Here is a 21,544-nt window from a genome sequence, read left to right as displayed (position 1 = left end):
CTCCGACACGCCGCGGTGTGTCAAGGTGATTCGTGGAGTCATTGGAAGGGGTAGCGCCGAGCGCTGTCAATATTTACCAGGCGCCTCAGAGTAGTTCTTCCAGCCCGCCCAGCGCCTGGGGGGCGAGGCTACAAGTTCTCACTCTTCACTTCCAAGTTCGCCGCACAAGCTCCCGCCCCCCTCGGGGCTCCTCCCCTTCCCTCCAGCCCGGGCCTCTCTCACCTTCGCTCGGAGCCCGCACCTGGGGGCGCGCAGAGACGGAGGCGGAGCCGGAGGGGCGGGCTCGTGACGTCACCCGGAGGGGGCGGGGCCGTGGAACCGCAGTGCAGCGCAGAGGGGCGGGGCGGGGCGGGGCCTGCGGCGCGTGACCTGGCTGCGGGAGGCAGGAGCCGCGAGAAAGGTGTGGGGGAGGGGCGCTCGGACCTGCAGATCCCGGAGCCGAAGGCGGGGCGGGGAGTGGCCGGGCCGGCGAGGTGGCGGCCGGCGCCGCGCCAAGGCGGGTCACGCTTCCTCCTTCCCTCCCCGCCCCTTCTCCTCCCACCTGGGCCTCTGCGTGGAGACGCGCACCTGGCAACCGGCGGCCGCGCTCCGCCGCGTCTCCGCCTTCTCTGCTCGGGCCGGGCGCCCCGAGCTGGCCCCGCACCCCGAGCCAGACCCTGCGCTCGCCCTTCGCCCCTCCGCTGGCGCCGCGCTCGCTGGCGGCGGCCTCGAGCGCTCGCTCGTTGATGCCGTTTTGGGGGTGATCCGGCGCGGCGGCGGCGCCTCCATGGTGGGGGCGTGTTAGTGGTCGTGGTTCCAGCGGACACGGAGTGCACGGCTGCGGGGTGGCAGGGCGGCCGGCCAGCGAGACCCCGCGCGCAGCTCGGATTTCGGGGCGCTGCAGGAGACCGCCAGGGCCGCGCGGGAGCCGGAGATGTTGGAGCTGAGGCACCGGGGAGGCTGCCCCAGCCCCGGGGGAGCGGGGGCTCCGCCGCCACCCCGCGAAGGAGAGGGCGCGGGCGGCGACCACGAAACCGAGAGCACCAGTGACAAAGTGAGTGGAGCTGCGAGCGGCGCGCAGCCGCGCCCGCGCCGGGCTGGTTTGGGCCGGGACACCTGGGAGCGAGGGTGGGGCCCACGGCATGTCAGGTGAAGGTGCGAGCTGCCTGTTGCGCTCTCCTCCCCGACTCGCGTTGTTTCCTCCTTTCCCTAGTGGGGTCGCGATTCAGGACCCCAGTGGTGATGCTGTCTGCCCAGGATTCCTGCAGTCGCTGTACGCTGGCCGGGAAACCTGGATGATTGAGTTTGACTGTAGTTTATAGCTTTTCCGATTTCAATCCCTGTTCCCCGGACCTGGGGGCGACGCTAGAATCAGAATGGAACCTGCCCTCCAAGCTAGGAGCTGCAGTTTTCTAGTAGCTGCCACCTCACACCTCTTCTCCGCAGAGGAACAAAGTTAGTAAGGACTAAAACTTAAGACAGGCACCTTCGGCTCTAACTTGTCATTGGATCCTGACGCTGGAGGCTTGGCTTCTGCGCTCCCCCATCAGCACTTTCGTTTCCTCTGTCCTTTTTCAGTGTAATAGATTTTGGAGGCTTGAGAGAATCATACACGTGACACACTGTAATTCTCCAGTTTCTTTTGAGTCCTTGGCAGACAGTGCAGTTCTTCTGTCTACCAGTAGATTTCATTTAGCCTGAGACGTTAATTCATCAAGACTTTAAACTCCCTTTTTGTAAATTACCCTTGCTTCACATGTAAGAACTGGTTGATGCTATCTATGCCACTATTGTATTTAAAGCTAGAAAGAGTCCGAGTTTGCGTTAATTTGGTGGTAATTGTGGTGCAAGGAGGATTTTTTTTAATGCGGTTTTATGACCTCTTGGGGGGGAGGGGGTTGTTAAGAAATCGGGCCAGAGAAAAGTTTGTTTTATAAGGCAGGTTGATAAAATTCCTTTTTATGTAGACACTCAAAACACTTAAGCTGTTCCTGGAAACATTTTGTTTTGGTAACAGGTATCACAAGCTGAATTGCAGAAGTGCAGTGGACTGCCCAAGGTCAAGTCAGTGGCAGTTTAGAACTAGGACCTGTTTTCTGATTGCTTTTCTTCCGATTTATACTCTTGCTGAGACTCCTTGGCAGTTCTGATTTGGGAAGGGCTCCACCTAGAACTTGATGTTGGTGAAATTGATATAATCCAAACTACAAAACCCTGGTAGGAACATACCACAGAATATCACAAAATACTAAATTCAACAGTGATTTTAGGACTGAAATTTTAAAATCAATGGAGTGACAAGATCCTTTTTTTCCTACCTCTGAGAGTGGGTGGAATAAAATGAAAGTCTGTGATAGAACATATGTGTCAGGAATCACACAAAATATAACAGCTTCCAGCTAGCCGTGGTTGATGTTATAAAGCTAGAAACAGTGGGCTGAGAATAGTCTTTGTGAAAGCTGCCTTGGAAACTAGACCAAAAATAGAATTAATTGGGTTGGGATTTCTTTTGTTTTAGCACTGATATAGTTTAGACTCAAGGAAACATCAGCTTCTTCATGTTGAGTTCTTCAACTAGAAGAAACTAACAGGCTTTTCGCAAGAGAAAACAGTCAGGAAGCCACACATAAAATAACTTAAATTTAATTTCATAGCAAGTTCATCTATTTAAAATGGATAGTACTTCTGTGGTTTGATTTGACTCACTAGAACTGCTGTCTCTAGCTCTCTGTGATGGGTTAACTCACTGGCTATTTATTTATAAACATTGCACTGTTGGTTTTCATTAATCCATTCCCAGCTGGATTTTGTTTTCAGAGAGTAGACATTGCTACATGTAACCTGTGTTGCTAAGAAGGATGAGCTAAAAATTGCTTTACATTTAGAGTTTGTTATAAGGAATTCTTAATTTGGCAAGCTCGGAGACAGTGAACTCTATCCTCTGTCCTTTCTTATCAGGGTGTATATTTGAATGTACCTCTATTTCCAGGTCAAGGGCTATTTTAAAATCAGTTTATAAATTGGAAGCTGGTTAATATTTGGTGCCTTCTCTGATAAAGTTGTAGTAAAGGCAAAACTCTTGGGAAATTAATGAAAGAAGCAGAGAAAGTATGTTATATTGTGTTATTGTAGTACACTCCCATGTCATTTTATTGTCTTTTAATAGTGCTATTATTAACATGACATTCTCACTGTTCAGAATCTGGAGACTATGCTGAGAGAATGCTCTGCTCCAGAGAATTAGTGAGTAAAAAAGTGCTTTTTTTTTACCTGCAGGGGAATGTTCTCAATTGTGAAAAGTGGAGAAGTACTTGAAAGGAAACACTACCTACCACCCCCTCAAGGAAATCTGCAGGAGACATATGAGTTAGATTTATTGAAAATTGGAATAAGACTCATGGTAACACAGAGGGCGTATTTGGACTGTATAAGGAGACCACAGGAAAAGCTTTGAAGAGGGAGTGAGGGGTGAATTTGGAACTTAAAGATGTTGGAGGCCTCACCAGGTGGACTTGTGTTGGGACTGGCATCCCAGGCAAAGGGCACACTTGAGTCAGTGCTCTAGGTACAGGGAACTGAATTTAGTTTGATAACCCTGCAGCATAATCTGTGCACAATTGGGAGTTGAGATTGGCAGTTTGAGAAACTTGTGAAGGAGGTTAGACTTTATTCTATGAACTCTGGAAACCATTGAAAAATTTTTGCAGAGACATGAGCCTGTTACTCTAGCAGCCATATGGAGAAAATGTTGGAAGCTAGGGCGATCTGCCAGAAATCATATGGGTACACACTGCAAATGCTATTAACATGAAGTGGTGAGAGCTTGCATGTAAGTCTGGTAGGGGTGAGGAAGTAGGGGTTGAAAAAGAGGATGCATATTTTAGATAATGATGATATTTCCTAAACTGGGATAATCAGAATATGACTAAGAAAAGAAAATCCTGCCTGAGAGATACATTTTGATTCACAATTTAAGAGACTTTGTAAAGAAGAAAAAGATATTGGGCAGTTTTGCAGGTTAGGAATAAGCATGGGTTACTCCTGAGTTGGGTTAGATAGGTTTGTGTTATTCTCTAAAAAAGAGAGGAGGTTCAAAGTGGTGATGGACATGTCAGGGCTGGAGATGTCAACTTTTGATTAGTATGGAGGAGAAAGGACTAAAGACAGAGCCTTGGGAGGCACCCTCTTTAGAGTAAGGAAGGAGATACAGGGAAAGAGCCAAGATAATGAGGATTCTGGCAACTACAGAAGGAGGAATTTCTTTTTTTTAAGATTTATTTATTTATTTATTTATACAAGCACTGGGTACAGTCAGAAGCACGGGAGGGTGAGAGAATTCACCAGAGCCAGAGCGGGGAGCAGAGTAAGCAGAAGGACCGAAGTACACTGCTGAGAGGAGCAGCAGGCGGCAGGAGAGGTCTGCGTGCCATGTGGGACCCTCGCTGGTGGCTGGGGATCTAACTGGTGCTGCAGAGGCTGCAGGCAGCCTCACAGCCCAGCGCTCAACCTCTGCGCCACCGGGGAGGCCCAGAAGGAGGAATTTCTTACAGAATGTCACCAAGAGTATTTTGGGATGAAGGTGAGGTATCTATGGAACACTGTGTTTAGCAAAACAGCTAAGTAGAAGCCGTGTTTTAGGTTGAAGAACATAAGGCATATAGTGAGAATATTTGTAGTTATTGTTAGGAAGCGCCAGTGAGAGGGAATACTGAAGAGCAGTGAGAGAGGATTGAAGGATTAAAGGAAGATTTTCTTTATCATAAGAGGGAGATATGTATTTGTATGAAAGAAATCAAGTGAGAGTGACAATACTGACAAGGATGGCAGATCATAAAATAAAGAAAGCCAGCATGGTGTGGAGAAAACAGATGATTGGGGTCTCTAAAGGAAAAGAAGAAAGAATGGAGGATACATACAGAAACATTTTGAAAAGCATAAGAGGGGAGATCAAAATGACTGATGCTTTCAATTTTTTCAGTAATGTAGGCAGTCAGGCCTGTAGAGCTTCAAGGGATCTTAGAAACCATTTAGTTCAACTTAATATATAAAATAAAAAAAACACTGCTAGAGTGTGGTAGTTATTCCCCCAAAATGATACAGAGCAAAGCTGTAGCTAGAACTCCTCTGGGACACATTTGAAGTGTCTTTATGGGTGTGTTATATGAAATAACTAAGAGGCAATCAATAGAATTAATGATCAAACTCGAGGATTCAGTTGAACTAAAACAACACAAATTTTTTGTGTACTAAATTAGCATAATTCCTAACTCAGTAACAGTAAGAGTCAGTGTGGTTGCTGCTTGTGGAGTGATTTAGAGTTATGGGGTATTTTTATGTCTTATTTTACTTGCTCTGCCTAATGACTATCCATCTTAGGAATATCCATTATTTAAAAACTGAGAAGAAAGACATGGTTATTTAGGCCTGGAATTGCCAAATCAAGGATGCCAAAAGAATTAGCAAGTCAGTGAGGTGGCTGAGCACACATCAGCATGGGCCAGGAAGCACTCTGACGCACACAGAGGGCTACTGGCCTTCTGGGCGGATGAGAAGGATAGAGCAATTGGAAGTGAAAGCTGAGACCAGAAGTGGGAGAGATGACAGGGGTACATGTTGAAGCAGTGGCCAGTAAAGGGGAGCACACAGGAAGGGTGTGCTTTCAGAGAAGAGGCCTGATGCACTTATATGTGGGCTGGCTTCTTTGATACAGAATTTGGTTTGTGGATCTGAAGGTCAATTAACTTCTGTCCTCCCTGTTTGAGATGTGTACGGCTTGTTTCACAAATATTCCAGCATTTTAAAAATAAACTTTAAGCTTTGGAACTTTTGTTTCTGCCCATTCTTAATTGTGGCACACTTCATATGACTGGTCTTGGTGTCACCTGTACGTGTAATGGACATTTTCTTTTTCTTTTTTTTTCATCTAACAAGCTATTAACATTATGGGGCTTCTACCATGCCATCTAGGCTGATTGATACTCCCTGATTGTTAATCAGTTGTTATCCAGTATTACCACCTAAATAATTTTTTTTAAAGATTTATTTATTTATTTATGCAAGCACTGGGGTACAGTCAGAAGTGCGGGAGGGTGAGAGAATTCACCAGAGCCAGAGTGGAGAGCAGAACAGGCTGATGGACGAAGTGGACTGCTGAGGGGAGCAGTGGGCAGCAGGAGAGGTCTGCGCGCCATGTGGGACCCTCGTCCGGTGGCGGGGATCAAACTGGTGCTGCAGAGGCTGCAGGCAGCTTTGCAACCCAGCGCTCAACTACTGCGCCACCGGGGAGGTCCACCACCTAAATGATTTTTCATGAATCTTTGTCATTTGCAGGATATTCATTTTATTCAACATTTTCTTAATGCAGGTTCCTCAAATATCACCACCCCAGCCAATTGAGTTATCACTCAGATGAGCTTATGACTTCCTACAGTAAGCTAGAACACCACCAGGACAGAGCTTTGGCAGCCTTGAAGGGGAAAAGGCAAGCTTGGATTTTATTAAGAATTATGAATTTAGGCTTGGTGGTTCTTTCATTGCAGGGACTTGATTAAAATTGCATAAAGGAATGACAGTATCACAGGTTGGGATTGGTGGCAATAGCCAAGCAAGGGTTTTGAGGCTGGTTTAGGAAGGAGCTTGTTGATACTTCCTACTGAAGAGTTGATATGTTTTTCAGAAGTTCTAAAGATGGACACAAATTCTAGCAAGGCTTCAAGAATAGCATAGTTATGCTTATGAGGACGGTGGAATTCTAAAGTCATGGTAATATAGATCTTAAGCTTTGTGGCCTAAGGGCTGTCGTTTCATTCTCACATCTTTAAAACATTGGGTTTCTAAGTGTTATCACCTGAGTTTTTTAACTTAATGTTGATGATTTTCATTTTAAACAACTTACTACTATTATGGGAATTTTACCATAGGAAGCCATCAGCTATCATGATTTGGATGTGTGTGCTTCAGGGGACTTTTCCATACAGGCAAAATTTTGTCCATCATCAATACACCAGGGAAAATTGGGACAATTTAAAGTAGCTCTCTGGAAAGTTATCTCCTAAAGAGAAAGATTACATATGCATATGCATTGTGGTTGTTCTCCATATATTTATATGCATTTTTGTAAAGCAAACTTTAACATGTTTCTTCTTGGATGGCACAGTTAAATACAGAGACTTTGTGTGTTTCTGTATTTGGGGATGTCTCTTTCAAAAGATAGAGGTCCCCTCCCTGGTGGTGCAGGCAGTTGAGCTCATCTTCTGCAGTGCGGTCCGATTCCGGCCTGTGGGGGAGATACCCACATGGCGCGGCAGACCCGGCCTCGCCCGCTGCTCCCCTCAGCAGTGTATTTCATCAGTCTGCTTGTTCTGTTCCCCGCTCTGTCTCTGGTGAATCCTCTCACCCTCCCGCAAATCTGGCCTGTACCCAGGTTCTAGTATGCATGAATAAATAAATCTTAAAAAAGAAAAAGATAGAGGTCTTTATTCAGTATAAGGAAAATAGGTCATTGAAGAATTTACTGACATATTTCCTGAGGTTTGGCTTGGTTCTGTGTGTTCAGCAAATGCTGAACATTCAGTAAATGCCTTTAGTAAGTGCCTATTTAATTTGAGGTTCTAACTGAATGGCACATTTTTGTGGCTGTTTGTACCTTTGAGAAAAGGGGTGAGACCAGGGGTGTGTCTGTTGCTCAGCATCTAATTGTAGATTGTACTGTCTTGGATTGTGGACTTTAATTGCATGTAAAAAAGATAATTTGTTAGTGTAAAATAAATTTACAGTTTACAAAATTTACACTTGATACACAACATCAATGTGAATCTCTTAACAAATATGGAGTAAAGAAATAATCTTTGTTTACACTTGAGAAAAGTAAGGTTTGAAGATCTAAATGCTTGTCCCACATGTTACAGGCCCCAGCCCAAAAGAGTGGGTCCTTTGGCTGTTAAGGAGACAATTCGACAGAGAACGCTAGCTGAACCAAACAAGGCTTTCTTGGAGACTCACATATGAGGGAAACTGTGCTGGAAAGGACAAGTTAGCCTGGCTCCACAATGGGCAGTAGGAGGAGATATTTGAAGGGTAGGCCCACAGGGTGGGCAGGAGGAGAGCAGGACATAACTTGTTCTGGGTTGAGCTATGCCCTGGCCTGTGCGGAGGTAACATACCAACTTCACACACAGGGTCTCAGCCTTCTCCCTCTAGGAAATTGTATGGTTAGTGTGGTGGGTAAAATTGTTTCCACAGAGATCACCAACCCATGATTTAGTCCACCTGTTTAAACAGGACATGAGGCAACTCATCCTATAGGTTCAAAATTTCTTTTACCTAGGCTGTCTCACAAGGTCACACCATATTTTAAACTGAGATTTACTCTAAATTTTCTAACTAAAAAGAAAGTAAAGGAAAAATTAGTTATGTGGTTCTAAATTTATAAAATTAACATATTTACATACATTTTTCAATGTTACTACTTTGTGTGATTTTTAACTAATTTGGCCTTTCTGAATTTGGCTAGAAACTTTGAACTGAAAACGCTTAAATCTCTGATTTCAGGCACTTGAACGTAGATCAAACAAAACTGTCTTGTATTTTGCTTATTTTATAATTGAGTAGAAGTTATTATTATCTTTTTATTTTTAGCAGTTTCCTCTTTGATTCATTTAGTTAGATGTCTCATTACCTAATGTATTAAGAATGATGTCACATTTTTAAGTAACTGCAAATAAGGAGAACTAATATCATTAATGACCAATTGGTTTTTGAACATTTCTAAGGTCATGCCAAGTTTAGTTGCCTTTCTAAATGTTTACTTGTTTTCTTATCCACATGGAGAGGTCAAAGTTATTTTTCATGTTAGGGATTTGAATGCTTGTCTAAGACTTTGTAACAACTACCAAGATTTAGACTTCCTTTTAAATGTAAAATTCAGTACAGTGTGGAGCTTATTCCTGTGGAAATTTAAAACTACATTTTGCAAACTTGGTGGCTAGGAAAGCAGTATTACTTTTCTGTTTCCTAGCTGTGCTTGCTAGTCTTTTTATTTGCCAGGACCATGGCCAGCTATTTAAGAGTTTTATGTAAGGCTGATGAAGCAAATTTGACTTTATTGTCTGGCTGGCCCAGGTGGGACCCAACACCTTGGCAGTGAGATTGGACTCTGCCACCTTCCTATTCCAAGCAGGTTGTTTGATAACAGTGTGCTATGGGGCAGCAAATATTTATTAAACCCATCAAGAGCTTAACATTTTACCTTGGTGTACAAAAAACCAGGTCTGGAAAGCAAAATTAGAGTCAATCTCTTTCAAAGTTTTGGTTCTTAATATTTTACCCACTTAGGTTCGTACTTGAACTGTTTCTTGCTTGGGACTTTGAATAACTGGGATGCCACAACGTAGTTGGTGCCTGGTGGAATTCTGCATCTGGTAGTATTAATACTAATTTTATATGACTATTACTAAATATGTTATCTATGAAAAGGGTGATGATACAAGGAACACCTAGGCATCTTTTTCTCAGAAGTGATTATAGCTTGAATTTTATATTTAGCATTTCATTCTCTTGATAGCTTTATAATATGTTTGTTTCTCTACCCTTATATTATAAAAATGTTTAATAACATAGAAAAGCTAAAATAATCATATAATGATTATCATTCACTGCTTAGATTTAACAATTGATTTTTACCAAATTGCTTTATCCTACAATATATGTATATACAAATACTTTGTGGGTGAACCATTTGAAAACAATCTGTAGACTTCATGGCCTTTCACCTCTAGTGAAGGCATATATCTCTTAAAGGCGTTCTCCTTTAATACCTTTGTCATACATAAAAAAATTAGTAGAAATTCCTTATCAATAAATCACTCATATTCAAAATTTCCTAATTTTTACCAACAAAATGGCTATCAGGTTTCACTCCTTCATCCTTCTTCCCTCTTCAGCCCAACCCAAGATCCAACTGAGGTTTAAACAGTACAGAAAAATATCTAAGACAGGTTAACTATCCTTATGTCGTATAATTATGTTTCCCTCTAAATGGAGACAACGTAGAAGAACTTTTCTGCCATTATTTCTCTTAGCCCTGAAAAAGTGAAATGCCAGAGCCCAGCACTGATAAGATCACATGTAAAATGTAAATTTATGATGACAGCAATATTGCATGTTTGAATAAAACTCACTTCCTCCTGGATGTTTCCTTTAGGGAGCTTTGTTCCTAATTTGGAATTTAACACTAACATACATAAAACTTTAAGACATAGTATGAGTTTAATATATAATGAAATGGAGTGCCACTTGGGAAAGATCAGGATAAACCAGAAAATTATGAAAATCTTAAGATTTAAGTATTGTAAATGGCATTTTAGGATTGGCAAAAAATAGCAAAAACTTTAGTGTTGCAGATTGGGTGAACTGGCCTGATTCCAAGTGGGGATATAAAGATGAATGCTCCTTCTCATTTATCCAACAGGTACTCATGGAGCTCTTGGTTGCAGACTGGGCCATCATGGGTGGGCACGAAACCAAATGTGTGTCACGTGACCTGTGGTAGAGGAAGGCTGCACAAACAGGGCTGAAGAGCTCTGAATTGATTTTTCTAAAGCTGCTGTCACAATTCACCATGAATGTGCTATGTTACAGTCTAAAATGGGTTTCACTGGGCTAAATTCAAGATGCTGGCTAGGCTGTGTTGCTTCTGGAAACTTTAGGGGGATCTTCCCTGCCTTCTGTAGTTTGGCTTGTGGTCTCTTTCTTTGTCTTCAAAGTCAGCATCTGTTAACCCTCTGCTGTCGTCACCTCTCTGATGCCCTGGTCTTCTTCACTTGTAAGGACCCTTGTGATTATATTAAACCCACCTGGGTAGTCCAGGCTAAAAAACTGCCCCAGGATAACTACAGCTGTTGTTTTAATTCTACCTTGCATTGTGATATTACAATTATTTTGCTTAAGAAAAGTTTTTGAAAGTGATAATCTAAGCTATGGATATGAGACCTTATGGATAATTAAATGCCAGACAACAAAACCAGTCTTGAGAAAGAAGGCTTTTAGAAACTGCAAGGTTGAGACATTAAGACTTTGTTCATTCTGGAGACTATAGGAAGCTCAGTTCTGTGGAACCTGAATTTGGCAGGGTAGTGTGCACAGGGCATTTGCTGAAGAGTAAGAGGAGATTGGATTTGGAAGATTTTAAATGATTGATAAATGTTGTTGGATTTGCCTTTTACTAAGACATTGTCTATTCTGCTGGGGCACATTTGTTTTTCTCTGATCTAAGCATTGGGATCCTCTTTATAGTGCAATGCCTGATCAGAATAGTATGGTGGTGTACTCAGCCATCTAATCACCTCTTTCTTCAGTGGAGGGGAACAGATTTGGAGGATCTGTTTATCCCTTTCCAATTCAAATTTAGAAAGGATCATAATTAACAAGTATAGAATAGGATCATAGGACTGAGATTATCAGATTTCTCTATAGAATACAATGTTAAGTCCTTCGACCATTGATCATCATTTGGAATCTTGAAGCTCCATCACCTGCCCCCCTACCTGCCCATCACACCCCTCCCACTGCCAGGCAGCTTTTGTTTGACAACACTGCTGACTTACTAGGAAATATATCAGCTTAGTTCCCCTCCCTAGAGATAGTTCTATGCTCTGTTCACTTCCTCTGCTAGGAGAATGAGAAGGAATCCATGTTTATGTGGAAAACTATCAAGAAATAAATGGAAAATGCTGAAATAGGGAATCTAACCTAGTGTTCTTTCAAGTAAGAACTGTTTAGCATCAAGATTTTTAAAAGCGTCTTCCTTTTAGACACCGAACTTCGCGTCACTTGAGGGTTTCTGTTTTGCTTAATTGCAGTTTCTATGCAAGACTGAGGTAAAAGGAGCAGTGTGAACCCCAAGTGGCCCCTAGTGGAGAAGTTGACCTTGGCTACCTTACTCACTTTTTAGGGGACCAGATGTGAAAGGGTGGAAAGTGTGAGAGAATTAGTGTATAATTCTTTGTTGACTTCTAAACCATTCATTAAATTTGAGACCTTTCTGAACTCTGTGCCCCATTTCCTGTCCATTCACTCCCCAGTGCCGGGAAACACCTCTGTCCTTTTTCCCTGATCATGGTTTCCTGCAATCTCATAGATTTCATTGTATTCAGCAACATCCACTGAACTGACCATACTTAAACTATGCAAATTGCTGACTTTTGACATACCTATACACCCAGGAATTCACTAGATAATGAACCTATACATTACCATGAAAAATTTGCTCCCGCTCTTCTGTAGCTGCCCCCTGACCCTCAGACAACCATTGATCTGCTTTCTAGCTCAACAAGTAAATTTGCATTTTCTAGAATGTCATTTAATGGGATGCTGTTCATATATGTTTGTATATACACATACATACATATATATATATATATAATACGCATACTTACGCTGTATATTTTTTTTGACTTCATTTTACTCAGCATAATTATTTTGACATTCATATTGTTGCAGACATCAATAGTTCATTCATTTTTGTTGCCAAGTAGTATCCTGTTCTATAGATGTAGTTCAGTTTGTCCTTTTTCCTGTTGGACATTTGAGTTGGAGCTATTGCAGCTTAGAGCTATTACAAATGAAGTTGCCAAGAATGCTTGTGTATGGTTTTTGTGCAGAGATATACTTTCATTTCCTTTTGCTAAATTCTTAGGTGTGGAATAACTGGTCATATGATGGATGTGTATTTCACTTTAAAAAAAACGGCCAAACTGCTTTCCAAAGTTGTACCATTTCCCAAAATCCAATAGCATTATATGAGAATTTCTGTTTCTCCTCATGTTCTCCAACACTTGGCTTATTCAGTTTTTAAATAGTTTGCCAATAACTATATAGTCATTTCTTATTGTGGGTCCCTAATAACAAATAATGTTGTACATTTTGCAAATGCTTACTTGTCATCTATGTATTATCTTTGGTGAAGTGTGTTTGGATATTTTGTCCATGTATTTTAATTGAGTTGATTGTTTTCTTACTGAGTTTTGAAAGTTCTTTATGTATTTGAGAGGCAAGGCCTCTATTTGCAGTAATTTACAAATCTCCTTTCCTAGTCTATAATTTGTCTCCTTATTCTATTAACAATGTCTTTGAAAAGCAGAACATTTATTTATTTATTTTTAAGATATTTAAGATATTTATTTTTTATTTATTTGTGCATACAAGACCTGGGGTACAGGCCAGAGGTGCAGGGGTGAGAGGATTCACCAGAGACAGAGGGGGGAGCAGAACAGGCAGATCCACTGAAATACACTGCTGGGGGGAGTAGAGGGTGAGATAGGAGAGGTGGAGAGGTCTGCTGCTTCATGTGGTTAGCTCCCTGGCGGGGACTGAACTCATGCCACTGTGGCTGGAGATAGCTTGATAGCACTTTAACCCCTGCGCCACCAAAAAGGCCCCACATTTTTTATTTTAATGCAGTTTTGTTTATCAGTTTTTTCTTTAGTGGATTGTACTTTTGTTATCATGTTTAAGGAATCTTTGGCTAACCTAGGTTCCAAAGATTTTGTTACTGTGTGACTGAGGGGTACCCTGGGATCCCCGAACTTACTCCCTCTCAAAGGGTCTGGCCATCCTTGTGCACAAAGGCAAGGTAGACTCTTAGTGTGAAAGAACTTTAATAGAATTAATGAGACAAAAGAGAAGGCTGTTCAGAATAAAACACCCCAAATTACCCATCACCTGGTGGGTAAATGCCCAGCCAAACAGGGCCCACTGAGGCCCAAAAGCTTGCTACAAGTCTAAGGCACCTTCTCGTGGGGGAATGGAGTTCTGAACTAGATCATAGAAAACTGTGACAAAAGAATGTACCACACCAAAATAACAGCTGCTATTGTCAGCTTCCCTGGGTGTCTCACTCCCACTGTCTCTTCCAGGTGTCTCCTTACACATCTCCTTCCCAGCAATACCAGGGTGCAAGTCAGGCTGCAGGAAAAAGAGCCCTCCCCTCTTTTTCTCCTTCCTAGGATCCTCCCTGCCTTCCACATTACATATTTTCACCTCGCTGCTCAGCAACACCCTTAGTTGAGTGGGGTTGGGAGAAATGATACTTCTCTTTTTTATGGAGATGTCTCTGTAACAATCTCATGGAAGTTTTATAGTAAGTTTTACATAAATATTATTTTGAACTAATTTTTCAAATGGCATGAGGAATTGTTCAAAGTTCTTTTGTGTATGTCAATATCCAACTCTTTCAGCATCATCTATTGTGGTAAATACTAACTTTGTTGAAAATGAGTTTATTTCTATACTCTTTGTTCTGTTCCATTGATCTTTTTTTTTTTTTTCCCCCTGTTTAGGCCAATACCACACTGTGTTGATACAGCTTTATAGTAACTCATGAAAATAGAGTCCTTCAACTTTTTTCTTTTTCCAAGCTGCATTGGTTCTTGTAGATTCTTTACATTGTCATGTAAATTTTAGAATCAGCTTGTATATTTCTACCAGGAAAAAAACAATAGCCCTGTTTAGATATTTATTGATACTGCATTGAATGTGTAGATCAATTTGGCGGAGAATTGTCATTATAATTTCTCTCCTGTATGATTCCAAATCCCAGCAATATTGTTTAGGTTGTAAAGGTTGAGCATTTAATTTTTTGAACCTAAACTTATTACCTACAGAATGGAAATGATTATATGCACACCTGTATGGTAATGTGAGGAGTAAATAAGTATTTATAAAGTGCTTTTGCTGTTACTGCCTATGTATTTTCACTGTAGGTAGTAAAGAAACTTTCATTTCTTCAGCTTTCAGACATCATTTTCCAGATGTTATCATTATTTTATATTTGGAAAAGAGTATTCCTTTATGGTCAGAAGCGTTCATTTTGTACAAGTGCAACTGAGGATTCTAAGCACCATGACTTGGCCAAAACTACTCAGTTGGCAAAAACAGATGAGAACTTTTCATTTTAATCTTAAATGTTAGCATGAGTTCAGTTGACAGACTTAGAATTCACTCAGCATCTATTTACGTAGTGCCTAATAAATGCCAGTCATTGTACAAGGCCTCTCCTGACCTCTTGGGACTCCAGAGTGAGACCAATGTACAGCATTTCCTCTCTTCACAGTGTTTATAGGCTTCTAAAAATAAAGACAAGCAAACAGATAATTAAATATAGGCCAGTAGGTAAAAGTAGGGAAATTGTGGAAACACAGTTGAAGAGCAGCTAACCTGGGCCTGAGGGTCAGGGAAGGCATTTCTAAAGACATTTTAGTGACCTTTCATTTCAGAGAATGAAAGGACCAGGTTTGAGAAATGGGGAGGGCTTGTGGGCAAGAGAGAAAATGTACACTTTGTACATAGAAAAAACATCTGGATGCAATGGAGAGAATGGCACTCTTTGAAAATTAGAGAGTCATAAAAGAAGGGCTGGTTTCTATTGTGATTATCAATAGAATGTCAAGTAGTGTGGCTTTATCCTGGTGGTTTTAGGCAGGAGAGTATTACAATCAGATTTGCAGTTTAGAGAAATTCTTTTGAATGTACCATGGAAAATGGATTACAGATGAATTACATGAGAGAGGATGATGTTCAGCAAGAGGAGCAGCAGTGAGTGAGGGTGGAAATGGGGGAAAGACATAGAACAAGTTTGGTGCTGACTAACTGAATGTGCTTTGGTTAAAGAACTTACAAGTTTGATAAGGTGATGGCCAGAAATTTGGCCAAATTTCTGGCCTGAGTAGTTAACTGTTTTGCTGGTGGTGTCTTCCTCTGAGAGGGGAATACAGAGGCAGCAGCAAGTTTGGTATGGAAAAGAGAGAGGTCAGTTTGCTTATGTTGAATTTCAGGTGGTGTGTGTAGAAAACTCATCTGTACTTTAAGAGTGCTGGGAGCTAGAGCTGCAGGTGTATAGGAGTCATCAATGTTTTAGAGAGATGAAAAAGGAAACCACGAAGGCACATAGATTGCCTGGTGGGTCTTGGGAAAATGTGGCACTAAGATGCAAAGTAGAGGACCATTGTCTTTAAATTATGGGATTCAGAAGAAGTTTCTTATTTGGTTTCCTCATGTACCTCCAATGCCTTGTTGCTCTAGTTGATCTTTAAAATACAACTTCCTTTTTTTCCTGTGATCTCCAGTTACATTCTTGCTTTTCTTGTCAAGACTCGCGTTGTTGTAACAGATGATCTATACATGAAACAGAGAAAAACAAGAGCCCCTGCTGCAAATTTCAGTAGTTGAGTAGGATTGTTCTAAAATGCCACTGTTTAAAAATTTTATTCCTTAATTATTGGAATGACATTGAAGAGACCTAGTTAAATCTTGTTATTTATTATGTGTTTCTCTAAGGTATATGAATCAGGAACTAAATAAAAATAAAAAGCAAGACAGCTTTCTTGAGAGCAGAGGAAGGGGAAGTTTGTGCAGAGGGAAGGGGAAGGTTGTAACACCATTTTTGCCAATTAGACTTTGAAGTGACTTGTCAAGTTCTTTGATGTTTGAGGAATACCATTTGACTTCTACTGTAGTGCTTTTATTTTATAAATGAGGAAACTGAAGGGTGAGTTTCTTCTAGGACAAGTGCTTTACCCTTGTAGAGGTGGATTTTGTACTGGCAATACCTGATTCCTAAGTCTAGTGCTCTTTCTGTGACATGTGATATGGTGATATGTTGCCTTCTGCATTCACTTCCATTATTCATCTTTTCTGTTACCACTCACTCTATGCCCTCAACACTCTGGGTTATTAAAGGTGAAACAAGAGTGTCAGGAAAAGAAAAATAGTGATGTGCTCCATTGTTCTAGATGTCAAAGACCTGCTGGCAGGTCAAACTGACAGCAGGTACTTTGACATTTTCAGGGGATATCTGTGTGTTGGATTATTAGTGAGCATCTCTGTCTGCTTACACTGCTTTGTGGCTAGCTGACTCTAGTGTCAATGGGAACCCAACGTGTCTGTTTCATTTGTCAGCCTTGGTACAATGATACATTTAATTTCACATTGTTTAATAAGAAAATTATAGTTAGTAAACAAAGGTTTATTGTGTTATGAAAACTGAAATATTCCCCTAAGGTTAAGATTTTACTTGCCAAGTCACTTAATGAGGAACTGAGAGACAATTCAATTGCAATATTAGCATTATAGTAAATGCTTTCATTTTATGAATGAAGAATCAGTTAAAAGGGTGATGAAATTTGCCAAGACATTGTTGCTAATAAGGGCTAAGTTTGAGTTGTGATTCCAAAATATAATGAATTCCTAGCTATTTTACTCCCATGATCACTTCTGGCCCAGTGTTCTAGTATATGTTCCATCTGGTTTGTGTGTGTGTGTGTGTGTGTGTGTGTATTTGTTTATTTCCTGTGAGTGTTGTCTCCCCTGTATCCCAACTCAGCCAGTTTCTTTGCCCCCAGCTTAGGCCTCTGTAGATTACTCTCCCCAAGCATTTGTGTTGGTATCGTTCTTTATTTGAAGGGCTGCAAGGGTTGTATAGGAAAAGGGAGCACATACAAATGGAGAGCATTACATCTCAACACAATGTGCAGTATCTAAACTGAGCAGGCAGCTCTGGTCTTAAAATTCTTTGTCTATACTCTATCTGAAAATTTAAATTGAGCACTTTTGTCTAAAGACTCCAGTATACATACAGCTCACATACATGCACTCTTGGAACTCATTTGTGAAGAACTACAAAACACACAAAAAAAACAATGAATAAAATAGCAGATTCATATCTATCAATAATTACTTTAAATATAAATCAACTATATTCTTTAATTAAAAGACAAAGTATAACTGAATTGATGGTGGAAAAAAACATCTATATGCTATCTAGAAGTGATTTATTGCAGATGTAAGGAAGACATAGAAGGAAATAGGTGGCCCATTTAAATAGAAAACAAAAGAGAGCTGGGAAACTATACTATATCAGATAAAATAGACTTTAAAACAAAGATTGTAATAAAGACAAATAGTGGTATTACCTAATGGTAAATAATCAATCCTACAGGAAGACATAGCAGTTATAAATATTTATGCACCCAACATAGGAGCACCTACTTATATTGAGCAAATTTTAACAGACCTAAAGAAAGATAGACAGCAATCCAGTATTAATAGGGAATTTTAATACCCCACTTAATAAATAGATCATCTAGGCAGAAAACCAATAAGGTAACATCAGCATTAAATGACACATTAGATCAGATGAACTTTATAGGTATATACAGAACATTCCATTCCAAAGCAGAAGAATACAGTCTTCTCAAGTGCACATGGGGCATTCTTCAGGATAAATTGTACATTAGCACAAAAAAATAAGTTTAATAAATTTAAGATTGAAATCATAACGAACAACTTCTCTGACCACAATTGTCAATCAGTTACAAACACTTCTATGTGCAGGTTAAATAACAGTGCTGCTGAACTAACAATGGGTCAATATAGAAATCAAAGGAGAAATTTTTAACAGTCCCTCGAGACAAAGATGGAAAAATGGCATAACGAAACATACAGTATACAGTGAAAGCGGTTCTAAGAGGGATGTTCATAGTAATACAGGGTACCTCAGGAATGATAAAAAAATCTTAATCTAGCTTTATATCTCAGGGAATCAAAAGAATTTTTTTAAAGCAAATGAAGCCCCAAATTAGTAGAAGGAAGGAAATGATAATCATCACGGCAGAAATAAATGCAAGAGACTGAAGAAAATAGAAAAAAGATTGATGAAACTAAACCAAAGACTGATTCTTTGAAAAGATAAAAGGACTGACTTGTAGCTACATTTATTCAAATAAGTGAATCAGAAGTGAAAGAGGTATTACAAGTGACACCACAGAAATAGAGAAGACCTCATGTGACTATTATGAAAAATCATATGCCAACAAATTGGATAACCTATAAAAAATAGGTAAATACCTGGAAACATACAACCTTCACAGATTGAATCATGAAAAAATGGAAAGTATGAATAGACTGATTACTGGTAGGGAGATGGAATCCAAAGTCTTCCAAGGAAACAAAAGACCAGGCATCACTAGTGAATTATAACAAAGATGCAAAGAAAAATGAATACCAATCCTTTTCAAATACTTCAGAAAGTAGAAGAGAAGGGAATTCTTCCTAACTCATCTTACAAGGTTACCATTACTCTGATGCCAAAACCAGACAAGGACACCTCAATAAAGAATATTCCAGGCCAATATCCCTCATGAACCTAGATGCAAAAATCCTCAACAAATTATTAGCAAACCAAATTCAAGTATACATTAAAAGCATCATAAACCATGACCACAGGGGATTTATTCAAGGGACACAAGAATGGTTCAACATTTACAGATCAAAGATAAACAAAATGAAGGATAAAAATGACATGACTATAGTTAATAATACTCTGTGTTTGCAAGTTGCTAGTAATAAATCTTAAAAGGGTTCATCAGACATACACAAAAATGTTTCCAACTATGTATGTTAATGGGTGATAATGAGGCCTACTGTGGTCATTATTTAGCAGTATATATAAATATAAATCATCTTGTATACCTGATGGGGGGCCCTCCACACACACATACAATTTTCAAGACACCAGCGGGTATCATAAAATTTAACTCGATTCATGCTCAATTCTAATATGATCTACCCAGAGGTACCATTAGATTCTACAGGGTTAAGTTCTCAGTCTCCCAAGATCACCTTCCACTTCAGATCCAGTCACAATCCCCCTCCTTTCACAACCCCCCCATTATCTATATTTCTGACCAACTAGTTATATAAATGAAGTTTCTGGATTTCATACTTACGTTTGATTAATTTGCTAGGGCAGCTTACAGAACTCAGGTAACTCATTGGATGACTAATTTATCATATCGAATATAACTTTATTTTGTTATTGAAGTAGCCTTGTTTTACATCCTTGCTAATATTTTTATAGTATAGGATTTCCCCCTCAGATGTAGGCACTGTAGTGCTTCTCCCAACTTGTGCCCTCATTTACACACCTTCCCCTCTGAAAATCATAGATCAATGATCAAATTTCAAGTGTTGGTTGTAAAGTTTGCCTTTGTCGGATGCTTTGTTTGGTTTTTCTATAATCTACCCGGCAGTGACACTATTCTATATTTATCTTTCTCTCTTTGACTTATTTCACTTAGCATAATCCCTTTCAGTTCCATTCACATTGCTGCAAATGGCATGAGTTTATCTCTTATGATTGCTGAGTAGCATTCCGTGGTGTATATATACCACATCTTCTTGAGAGGCTATAACTTAGTAACAGCCTGATGGAAGAGATATATTGGGCAAGTATGGAGAGAGAGCACAAAGCTCCCGTGATTTCTGTCTGCCCTATCTCCCCATCCATGTGTTCAACCCAGATGTTCTCCAAAGCTGATGCTTTTGATTTTTTTATGGAGGGTTCATTACTTAGGCATGATTGATTAAATCACTGGCCATTGGAAACTGAACGCAGCCTCCAGAAGTCTCGAGGAATGAGTGGAAGTTCCAACCCCGTATAATCAAGGGTTGGTTCTACCAGCAATAAGTCCTTATCCATAGGTATTCCCCCAAAGTCACCTTATTTAGATAGCAAAAAAGATACTTTTGCCATCCTCAGTATTTAGAAAATTCCAAGACTTTTGGGAACTGTGGTTTTGGAACTATGAATGAAGATCAAATACATATGAGAAATACATTTTGGTCATCTGAATGACTAAATATATATACAATATTGTAATACCTGAAACTAACTTAATGTTATATATCAATTATACTTTTTAAAAAGTCAGTTGAGTTTAAATAACTTTAAAAAATCTCATACAAAGCAAATGCTTGTGATCATAGTTTACTGTTAATGAAACTGAGATGATAATGGATTTTACCTGCTATGTTGGGATTGTCTCTTGAGGTTCTAATAAAAAATGATGTAAGTTAAGTTTAAATATACATGAGTATATATTATATGCAATGCATACACATTGTATATGTATATTTCAACATAATATACATGTATTGGTATATAGTTATATGTGTATATGTACATATATGTAATGTTATGCCCATTTGAGATATTACTCTTGTTTTTCATGCTTTGATTGTCATCAGATTTTGAAAAGGAACTGTGCACAGCTCTCAGGCTCCACATAGAATTAATATCTTATTCTGCTAGTTAAGGAGTTGAATAGTAAACTTTGTATTGTAAATTTCTGATTTAGATGGTATGGAAGTTTCTTTTTTGTCCTTTATTTAAAATAATCCTGTATAGGGCCTCCCCGGTGGTGCAGTGGTTGAGCGCTGGGTTGCAAAGCTGCCCACAGCCTCTGCAGCGCCGGTTCGATCCCCGGCTGCTCCCCGGCCACCGGAGGAGTGTCCCACATGGCGTGCAGACCTCTCCTGCCGCCCACTGCTCCCCTCAGCAGTGTACTTCGGTCCTTCTGCCTGCTCTGCTCCCCGCTTTGGCTCTGGTGAATTCTCTCACCCTCCCGCGCTTCTGACTGTACCCAGTGCTTGTATAAATAAATAAATAAATCTTTAAAAAAATAAATAAATGAAATAATCCTGTCTATTGATAGATGTTAGCAAAGATGAT

At 40.2% G+C, this 21,544-nt stretch overlaps 1 protein-coding gene across 1 annotated transcript in view; it reads left to right on the top strand.

The window, feature by feature from the left end:
• Positions 1-913: 913 nt before the first annotated feature.
• The window catches only part of CDS1 (CDP-diacylglycerol synthase 1), a gene marked incomplete at both ends in the record, with an annotated part of 60,699 nt that continues 40,068 nt past the window's right edge, over positions 914-21,544 (top strand). Inside the window, one exon of the mRNA XM_084233186.1 lies at positions 914-1,033. Within this exon, the coding sequence (XP_084089312.1) occupies positions 914-1,033 (120 nt within the window). The remainder of the gene's footprint in view (positions 1,034-21,544) is intronic.

The sequence above is a fragment of the Talpa europaea genome, assembly GCF_964194135.1.
Source record: "Talpa europaea genome assembly, chromosome: 5".
Taxonomy (NCBI): Eukaryota; Metazoa; Chordata; class Mammalia; order Eulipotyphla; family Talpidae; genus Talpa; species Talpa europaea.
This window is presented reverse-complemented; position numbering and strand designations above follow the sequence as displayed.